Source organism: Beta vulgaris, chromosome 6 (assembly GCF_026745355.1).
Source record: "Beta vulgaris subsp. vulgaris cultivar EL10 chromosome 6, EL10.2, whole genome shotgun sequence".
Taxonomy (NCBI): Eukaryota; Viridiplantae; Streptophyta; class Magnoliopsida; order Caryophyllales; family Amaranthaceae; genus Beta; species Beta vulgaris.
Window position 1 is genome coordinate 20,260,452 of NC_079207.1, and position 11,129 is coordinate 20,271,580.

Genomic DNA, 11,129 nt, shown 5'->3' on the forward strand with positions numbered 1-11,129 from the left:
CACACCAACCTGTTAAATGTAAATTGCAATCTGAACTCAAAAGGATCCCCTGACCCGGACAACCTTTCATGTAACGAACCGTACGAAGTGCATCATCCCACTGATCCTGACGCGGTTGTTGCATGAATTGGGAGAGAATATGAATTGTGTAGGCCAAATCAGGACGAGTAAAGGACAAATAAATCAAACGACCCACAAGGCAGCGATACATTTCTGGATCGTCAAGAAGGGGCGAGTGTGATGTTGCCAAAGTGTGATTTTGTTCAATAGGAAAACTTGCTAGTCGGACCCCTAACAAACCTGATTCTGCAGTGATATCAAGTGTATATTTCCATTGACATAAAAATATTCCCTCTGGACTTCTAGCAACTTCAATGCCAAGGAAGTACTTCAAAACGCCCAGATCTTTCATATGAAAACAGTCACTCAAATATGATGCAGAAGAATTATTGCTCGAAATAATTAAGTCATCAACATAGACAAGAACACTGAGGTGAATGGTGCTCTGAGTCAGAGTGAAAAGAGATTAATCTGAATAAGATTGTAGAAAACCGTACTGTTTGAGAGACCTGGCCAATTTAGCAAACCAACAACGGGGCGCTTGTCGAAGACCATACAAAGATTTCTGAAGACGACAAACATGACCAGATTTGGTACCATGGAATCCAGGAGGTGTTTTCATATAGACCTCCTCATCAAAATCACCGTGAAGAAAAGCATTGTGAACATCCATTTGATGTAGTTCCCAATTTTTCGAAGGCGGCAACAGCACGAATGGTGACCATTTTTGCCACGGGAGCAAATGTCTCATTATGATAAATGCCTTCAACCTGATGATTGCCGAAAATAACAAGACGAGCCTTTAACCTTTCAATAGTGCCATCTGTATTATGTTTTATTTTGTAGACCCATCGGCACCCGAGAGCTTTCTTCCCCGGAGGCAATTCTTCCATCACCCACGTCTGATTAGCTTCCAAGGCAGAGAGTTCTCTTTGCATTGCATCTCTCCACCCCTCATGTTTCATGGCCTCCTTGAAATTACGAGGCTCAACCCCCGCATCTACAGCTGCAATAAATACACGGTGTCGTAAAGAAAATTTATCACAATTCACAAAATGTGCTAAAGGGTAAAGGAGTACTTTAGGAGTGAGAATTAGAGGATGAGCTAGTAGATGGACTCGAAAGAGAGACATTATGTGCGACATAATCAAGGTGCCAACCTGGAGGATGTCGTTCTCGAAGGCCACGACCCAGATCAAGAGAGACGTCAACGGGTGCAGCCTCGGAGCTGCTGGCCGAGCTGTCATATGGGGCAGGAGCTGTGGCGTCCACAAGGGGACTAGACACCATAGGGGGGCTATGGCCGAAACTGTTAGGCAGGCTGTCAGAATGGGCAGCGGGCGGGCTGCGTGAAACCAAGATGGGCCTACTAACCACGCCTTGAGGATCTTCCTGTTTAAGAGAAAACTCACCAACTTCCAAGACATGCTCTAAATCATCCAAAAAATCGACATCAACCCCAACATTGTCAGTTGACACCTCGTCGACATTTACATGACTAGTGTGCAAATCGACACTATCCACAAATGGGAACTCATTCTCATGAAACTGAACATCACGTGAGACAAAAATTGCCCGTGTTTCTAAATCATACACCTTCTAACCCTTCTTGCCATGAGGGTAACCCACGAACACGCACTTCCTACTCCTAGGTGCAAATTTATCACCTTTAGCCTTTTGATTATTAGCAAACCAAAGACAACCAAAAACCCGCATTTCATCAAAATTAGGTTCTTTGCCAAACAGGATCTCATACGGAGTTTTATGTAATATAAACCGCCCCAAGAACACTTTCATCCCACAAAAAGCTATCGATATTCTCTTGAAACATTAAAGCACGACTCACATTTAATATATGTTGATGTTTACGCTCAACCCGACCATTCTCTTTGGGTGTGCCAACGCCAGAAGTTTGAAAAATTGTTCATTAAAAAATGGGAGTAGGGGTTTAAATTTAGTATCATTGTCACTTCACACACATTTGAAAGTGACATCAAATTGACATTGAATCATAGCAACAAAAGAGCAAAAGGAAGAATAAACTTCAGTTTTGTCATTCAATAAATAAAACCAAACACCTCTGGAAAAATCATCCAGAAGAGTCAAACAATAGTGTGCACCACAAGTCGAAGGAGTCTTATAAGGTCTCCAAAAATCACAATGTATCACCTCAAAAACGCGACTAGCTCGACTATCACTAGAAGGAAAACTAGCCCGGGATTGTTTTGCTTAAGGACAAGTCTCACAAGCTTTATTTAATACTTTGCTACCAGAACTAGTATGAATAGCAGGAACTAACTTGACAACTTGATCCGACGGATGACCCAACCACCAATGCCAAAGCTCAAAAAGAGAAGCCTTCGAACAAGTCACCGCACATACTGTAGGAAGACGTCTAAAGTAATAGAGTCCATCTATCCTTTCACCGCTTCAATAAGGCTCCCCGAGCTTTGGGCTTGTATAGCACATAAAGAGTCAGTGAATCGGATATAACAATGTGAATTGTCAATCATTTTAGATACCTAGATGAAATTGCAATTTAATTGGGGAACAAATAAAACATCTTCAAGAATAATGTCATTAGTAAAAAACACACGCCCCTCCTTTGTAGCCATAACCAGTGTACCATCAGAAAGGCCAACAGGACATGATAAAATTGATGTCACATCCAATAAGCAAGATTCATCACCAGTCACATGATGGGAGGCTCTTGTGTCGATAATCCAAGCATTGGAAAAATACTCACGAATCATTTTTATCTTGCGGTTGATTATTAATCATGTTTAATAAAATTTTCACATGTTCGGGTTGGAGTTCAGATAATGTCGAAAGATGGTCTGGGGGAGGCGAAGGAGAGACACCTCCAACAGCATGGGCATAGACTGGGGCAACAACAAAACCCGTGGCGAGGCGAGGAGAGGCAGTAGCCAGAGCAGACGGGCAATAGCAGCCTGACCCATGGAGGAAGATCCCCCTTTGCGGCCATATTTTCAAGCCACCAATCCGGGTAACCATGGAGGACGAAGCACCCAGCATCATTGTGACCCGAACACTGACAATGAGAGGAGTGCAGTTTGGACTTATCTCGGCACACCGAGAGATGCTTCCCACGGTCAGTAGGAAGAGAAAAAACATGAGCATCATCTTATCCTTTTGAGAGCGACCCTGAACAATATGGCGAAAGCGTTCTTCCTGAAGCAATGCCTGATACGCACGATCGAGTGTTGCAGGTGGCTGTTTAGAGAGTAAGTTAGTCCTAACAATGGCATATTTGTCATCATCAATGCCGATAAGAAACTGGTGCAATATCTCCTCCTCCCTATCTAATTCATACTTGGCAAGCACGACACAAGAGCAATTGCCACATTCACAACCATGTGGAGGTTTGAGACGTAGGAGATCATCAAAGTAACCCATCAACGTAGTGTAGTAATCTTCAATAGACATAGATTTTGATTGCTTGCAAGTGGTGATTGCAGCCCGTAATTGTTGTAAACGAGGACCGCTAACCGCACAAAAGCGTGTTTCCAAGTAAAGAGTTGCTTTGCTTCTTCAAATTAGGGTATGAAAGCCGCGAGTTTTGGTTCGACTGCCCGCAAAACCCACGATACCGACATAGACTTAACGATTTCCTAGTCGAGTATCTTCTTCTTCTTCTCAATCGGTTTGGAGATGGTGCCCTCAACAAATCCTAACTTTCAGCGAGATTTCAATAACAAGGTGATTTCCCTAGACCAAGATAAATAATTATCACCCTTCAAAATCACGTGAGTAATCAAGTTACCGGGTTGATCGCCGGGACCAAGGTAGAAGAGGGAGGAAGGATTAAATTTACCGTCATCCACCATTGTAGAGCGAGGAGAGTAGAAAAAAAATTCAGTTTTTAGGGTTTAGAGTCTAGAGGCTTCGATACCATGTCAGGAATTGAATTTTCCCACCTTTGTATTACTGTGTACAGAGGGTTTATATACAACCTACAAGATATTAGGCCTTAGATAATGGCCCATGAGCTAATATACAATATTAGGGCCTAACACATATACTCTGAAAATCAGACAAACTCAAAAATTGAGAATCATACTTTTAAACAAGTTGAACTTTGGAATCATAGATCCAAGACAGAACTCATATTCCTTTTTGCAAAGTCGTGAAATAATTTATATGACTTGTAATTACACAAAAACGGTTAAGTTGTAAGGTGGAGGGAGAATGTGTACCTTTACAAGATATCCAAACACCAATTATGTTACACAATATGTCTTTCAATTATCCACTTGTCCAGAAATATTCACTTCATAATAATAACAATAGTTAAAAACAATTCTTACAAAATCTTCATCGACCAACTCTCATTCAAATAACTAACACTCTTAATAACTCATGTCTCATTATCAGCACAATCATAGTCATATTATAAGAGCATCCTTATTGATGATTTTAAACAAAGATCATCCCACTCTCTTTCTAACTTTCTCTCTAAAAAATAACATCCCACAATATTTTCCCACCTATTTTCTTAACAATGAACAAACAAAGATCATCCCAACTACTTTTCCCACTCTCTCTCTTTTACTTTTTGACCCACCCAACAATTTTTTTCTCTCATCACTCAACCACCATTATGCGATATTTGTATTATTTACTTTTTAATAATATGAAATATTTATTACTAATTGATATTTTATTATTAATCAATTGAATTTATAATTTTAAATTATAAATATCATTTTAATAATTAAGTCATCTACATAGTTAATTTTATTACACTAGTAGAATAAATGATATTTGCTGCGGTGATATTGCTGCGGTTTTACCTATACGCAGCAATATTACACGCAAAAAGAAAAGAAAAAACAGAAAATAACTATATTGCTGCGGTTCCCGCCCAAAACCGCAGCAATATTGTTCAACGAATACATTTTGAAAAAAATGTGGGGCCTGGAAAGACTAATATTGTTGCGGTTTTGGGCGGGAAACCGCAGCAATATAATAGAAAATATTTTTAAAATATATTGCTGCGATTTCCCGCCCAAAACCGCAGCAATATTGTATGCTTTAAAAAAAATGGACGCGGCGGGTTTGGGCTTTATGTTGTCAAATATTAAAAGTATGTTGTTAGGGTTCCTTATCTCTCATCCTCCCACTTATCTCTCAACCTTTTTTTTTCTCGGCTGTTTTTCACCCTCATCCTCCAATCTCTCTCATCTCTCTCTCCTCTCACGCCTCTCTCTCTCCCCTCTCATTCTCAATTTTTCGCCTCTTATCTCAATTCTTCGAATGAATCAACACATCAATTCTCAAATTGGGTGATTTTATGAGATCTCTTCTCGTTTTCTTCGTTGTATGTTCGATTTCTTTTTCGTCGGCTTTTCCATTTCTTCGTCGTTTTCATTGTCGGCTGTTCGATTTCTTCATCGGCTTTCCAATTTTTTCGTCGGTTGTTCGATTTCTTCTTCGGTCAAAGTCGTTCCTTCGTCGGCTGTTCGGTTTCTTCGTCAATCGAAGTCGTTCCCTTGTCGCCTGTTTGATTTCTTCGTCGGTCGAAGTCGTTCCGTCGTCGGCTGTTCGATTTCTTCGTCGGTCGAAGTCACTCCCTCGTCGGCCGTTCAGATCGAGACGAAGCCCCAACCTCGCGCTACTCGACGGTCGTTCTTGGGCTTTCGGTTTCTTTTTTTGTTATTATTTTCTAATGTTATTTTTGTAATTGTTGTTATTTTGATCGTTGTTGTTGTAATATTTTCAGATCTAGTGTTTTATTGTATTAACTTATTATATTTATAGTATAAATTTGTTCTTTTATTTTTTGAAGTTACATAGCAGAGTTTTTATAATCTGCCTTCAAAAAAAGTAATAACATAATTTTTTTTTTGTGTTTTTTATGTTTTTGAATTTTATATAATAACTTGCTGTCATTAGTTTCAATAAGTAATGTTTTATTTTAGTTTCCAAATATGATGTCAAAATAACAAAAAATAAAAAAAATTTCTGGCCAACGTATATTGCTGCGGTTTTAGGTAAAAACCGCAGCAATATACGTATTTTTTATTATTAAATACAGCATATTGCTGCGGTTTTCCCTTGAAACCGCAGCAATATGTTGTACTATTTTAATATAAAATACTAATATTGCTGCGGTTTTTACCTAAAATCGCAGCAATATATGTCAGATATTGCTGCGGTTTAAAACCGCAGCAATATATTAATTACGTATTGTTGCGCCCTTAATTGTTGCGCGCCCAAAAGCGCGACAATAGGGCACTTTTTAACCGCAACAAATAGCATTTATTCTACTAGTAATTAATTACATAGCGTTTTTATTAATTAATTTAATACGAAATTAGCTATCACTATCTTATGCATACATAATTAATGATCTAATTATTTATTTAAGAGACGTAATCAACAATTTTAATACGTTTTAAATATTAAGACATATAATGAAATACAAGGACGAATTATTAGCTTAATTAAGAACGAAATACATAAAATGGTACAGCGGTGCAACAATTATTAACTTAATTAATTAAGAATGACATACATAAAATGTTCTTAATTAGTGTTACAACCAAACTTCTGTCATATATTGAAAATCGAATGATGTTTCAAAGGATTGATGCACATGTTGACCTTTAATTGCGTCTCTAATCACCATGTAACAGTTGATATCTACATTCCGATCATCATAGTATTTAAATTCGTTGTCAATATTACTTGTGTTTATAGTAAACTCAGTAGTATTTGTACATTGTGAATATGTATCTCGTTCATCTTTATGTTGTGCATGATAATGCAAGACAACATGATATCTGTAACAGCCCATTTTCCCGAGCTGCTAGGTAAACACACTTAAGATCCACTATTCACAATCAATGCTTAATAAGCCTCGGATTAAACATTTACTCGCAGTGGAAACATAACCTATAAAACGATCCTGAACCTGTTGGTTACTGGCCCACAAAACAAAATCTTTTATATAAGACTTGAATTACACCAATAACTCCACTCTAATTCCCAAAAGTTATATACAAAGGAATAATAAATAACTGTTCTCTAATCAACTAACTAGAATACAAACTCAATTCTTTACAAAACGTAATCCTATTCTTGCTCCACTTCCATTACCGAGATCTTGACACCAAACCTGCAAATTCAGGGGGAAAATACAAAACAAACAAAATTCCAAAATGAGTGGAAAACTTGTAACCATTACTTCAGCCCGTTATAAACTTTTTATTTCTCAAATCATTTTCATTTCGTAATAACACTGGCATAGCTCACTCTCTTAAACAAATCAGTGGCAAGTACAAGCTTTGGACAAAAGGACAAATGCTACCTTCAAGCTGCGCTATGGAGTCCAGCAACACTACCCCCAAAGTTCGCAATGGAGCGTAGCCGACCTGTATCAGGTCAAAAGAGTAACCATCCTCCACCCATACCTTGCCCACTTACTATTTTCAGTTCATAAACTAAGCCAGCAAAACAGTTTTCGTATTCATACTCATTAAATAATATTTTTATAACCAACTCACAACATCATATTCATAACTATGGCCATAGTACGAACTTATTTATCGAAAACAGAACACAAATATTCACACACACACACACACAAGGGCATGAGTAAATGATTTTACTGAACATAAAAGTTACCTCATACGCAATTCGGGTCCAACAACATAATCAACTTCATAATCCCGAATGATTCTTCACTCCCAAATCATCCTCCAAGAATCACCTCACAATGACAACGATAATCAATAACCAATCTTATCTTATCTAATTAACTTCTTCTAATACAATCACTATGCTAATCAATCTAAATCCCGCAAATAAAAACTAACTAATCCTATATAACTGCTAAACTTATCTTCAAATATATTAACTCCAACCACACAACATCAATAACGACAACAACCACCCAACAACATTACCACCACAACTCCTCTCAATTAAACTATATTCCATAATTAAACTCCTAATGAATTTACTTCATCACAAATTGCTAGCAAGTAATATGAGAAAAAACAAAATAGAAACAAGTTATACCTAACCCATAATAGAGTTTGCAGAAGAAAGAAGTGTACCAACATAATAGCACAAAGGAGAAATGAAACCCACCACCAACAACAACCACGAACAACAGGAACAACACTACCACAAAAAACCAGCAATACAACACTTCACCACAACCACCACACAACTCCACAACAATAACAATAACAACAACACACAACCACACCAGCAACCCTCACAACTACAACAACTCCACCACCACCATTACAGAACAACAACCAACAACACGACAACACCAACCATTAATTCGATAACCATTAACTATAAACCACCACCACAGAATAACCCAACTACACAACTAAAACAGAGCAGCAACAACAAATAACAACAACTTGGGCATAATTTACAAATTAGGAAATCAGAAACAAGAGGAGGAGGTAATAATATACCTCTGCTCAATAGAGCAGGAACAAACAAGGGAGCAGAGAGCTTCGGTGATTCGCGGTGGTTCGTGGTGCGATGAGGGTCCGTCAACGGTGAACAGGCGACGTGATGTAAAGCAGCATCGAACACAAACAATAACACAACCACGACGGAGAGAGGAGAACAGGGGATGCGAAGAGTTGTACGGGTCTCCGGCGAGGGACCGAACTAGAAAATCAACCACGTAGCGGCAACAGCGTTCGTCGGCAACAAAACTCCAGGCAGCAGCAACGCGACGACAACGTAAGTCTAGTGGACGTTCATCGGTGGAGCTCGAGTAGGACGAGAGAGAGAGATATTCGGGTTTGAGGTTTTCAGTTTTGGGGGTTTAGGGAGAACAGAGGACACGTGAGAGAGAGAAAGTTATGAGGGGATTGAGTTTTCAAAATTCTAGAACCCACGAGTAAAGAGAGTAAGAGATGGTGTTGGGTTTTCATCAACTAAATCAAACCGACATAAGGTATAGGAGTTGAAGGGCAAATTGATTTGACTTCCTATTTGACTAAATACCACACAATTTAGTCGCACATAAGACCCAAAATAATTTTAATATTAATAATAACTTTATCAAATTAATTAAGTAAATACATTACAAACACGACAATAATATAAAATACATTCCACAAACTCAAATAAAATAAAAGTTTTCGAAATATAATTAACTTAATAAACATAATTAATATTTAATAAACGCTCTTAAAAACAGGACTATTACAATATCATTGAGAAATTCCTAATCCCATGCGAGGGATGGTCTACGAACTATAGCAAACCGAGATTGCAGCACCCCAAATGCGCTCTTAACAACTTTTTGAGCTCCTTCTTGGTGTTGAGAAAATAACTTATCCTTGTGAGTTTGAGGACATGTAAGCGATTGAATGAATGTTGCCCAATTCGGATATATGCCATCAGTTAGATAGTAACCCTTAACATATTGGTTATCATTCACCGTAAACTGCACGGGTGGTGCTCGACTTTCTAAAACATCCCCTAAAATAGGAGATTAATGAAGAACATTCATGTCATTGCAAGAACCTCGTGTCCAGAAGAAAGAATGTCATATCCATAAGTCACAATCAACAAAAGCTTCAAGAACTAAAGTAGGAACGCGATCTCTTCCTTGTGATTGTCCTTTCCATGGACAATTTTTCCATTCCCCATGCATATAATCTATGCTACCGATCATGTCCGAAAGTCCACGGTCTTCACCAAATCGAAGTAGTCTAGCCAAATCATTTGGAGTTGACTGTCTCAAGTAGTCGACAACAAATGGGTTGATAACCCCCTTTGGGAGTTTCATCAATGCTAAGTGAGTTCTGCTTTCACTAATTCGCACATACTAGTCAATCGACTTCACTATTACCTCGTACGCAAGCATTCAAATAGTAGATGTACACTTTTGTAGCGGTGGTCACTAGGGGAAAAAACATAAAGGGCTGCGCAGGAAGGCTGCGCTTTTCGTAAAAGCGCAGCCCTACTAGTGAAGGGCTGCGCTTATTTAAAAAAGCGCAGCCCTACTAAGCAGACGGGCTGCGCTTTTTTAAAAAAGCGCAGCCCTTCTGCTTAGTAGGGCTGCGCTTTTTTAAATAAGCGCAGCCCTTTTGTAGGTAAGAAGGGCTGCGCTTTTAAAAAAGCGCAGCCCTACTAAGTGAAGGGCTGCGCTTTTTAAAAAGCGCAGCCCTTCTGCTTAGTAGGGCTGCGCTTTTTTAAAAAAGCGCAGCCCTTCCTGAAAAAATTTGAAATTTCGGAATCGCGGGCTTTGAAATATTGAGCGGGGATTCGTCAAATATATTATCCCTCATTCTCTCTCCTCTCTCACGTCCCTCATTATTCCTTTCCTCCTTCTCTCTCACCCTCTTCTCTCTCATCTCCTCCCCCCCCATAAACATTTGCGACAAAAACCTTGAAATGATTTGCACTAAACATGGCGACGGAGTCCGATTGCCTATTGTGATACCTTTTCGGAAGCGGAACGAGCCAACGAGTCAAACTCACCTCTATGCCGTGACGTTTAGGTTTTTTAAGCCATCCGAGTTCGTTTAAGCCTCCAAATAGCCATTTTAAGTTTTTCCGAAATTTTTTTTTCCTTAAATTATGTATTTGGGTTTTGTTTTATGTATTTAAACATTATTAGGTTGTAGTTCTTGTATTTTCAGATCTATAATGTTCTTGTATACTTCTCTTTGTTTATATGTTTGATTAATGTTCTTGTATACTTCTCTTTGTTTATATTGTTTTGATTAATGTTCTTGTATACTTCTCTTTGTTTTGATTAATGTTCTTGTATACTTCTCTTTGTTTATTTGATTAATGTTATTCTTGTATACTTCTCTTTGTTTATTTTGATTAATGTTCTTGTATACTTCTCTTCTATATAATTTCTTGTATTTTCATCTTTGTTTTGATTAATGTTCTTTGTATACTTCTCTTTGTATATTAGTTTTTGTTCCTTTTTTTCATTTTCGTTTCATTCTTTTTATTGTTTTGGGTTTAGTATTTTGTTTCGTTTCTCTTCTCTTCTGTTTAATTTCAGAAAATGTGAGATTATGAGTAAAAAAATGACAAAAAAAAAT

General features: G+C 38.1%; 1 protein-coding gene and 1 long non-coding RNA gene across 4 annotated transcripts; both read right to left on the bottom strand.

Annotated features, from left to right (window-relative positions):
• Positions 1 to 7,008: 7,008 nt before the first annotated feature.
• On the bottom strand, positions 7,009 to 8,972 carry LOC125499118 (uncharacterized). 3 transcript variants are annotated; one of them, XR_007275837.2, is made up of 2 exons: positions 7,711 to 8,972; positions 7,009 to 7,201 (listed from the first exon to the last, which is right to left on the bottom strand). It is a non-coding gene; the product is annotated as an uncharacterized LOC125499118 (long non-coding RNA). The 3 variants fall into 3 exon arrangements; XR_008969912.1 differs by having other exon boundaries at positions 7,009 to 7,457; XR_007275838.2 differs by having other exon boundaries at positions 7,394 to 8,972.
• Positions 8,973 to 9,289: 317 nt separating this feature from the next.
• Positions 9,290 to 9,856, bottom strand: LOC125498835 (uncharacterized). The gene is made up of 2 exons (XM_048647127.1): positions 9,631 to 9,856; positions 9,290 to 9,546 (listed from the first exon to the last, which is right to left on the bottom strand). The coding sequence occupies exons 1-2, from the start codon at positions 9,854 to 9,856 to the stop codon at positions 9,290 to 9,292; spliced, it is 483 nt and encodes a 160-aa protein (XP_048503084.1).
• Positions 9,857 to 11,129: the final 1,273 nt, after the last annotated feature.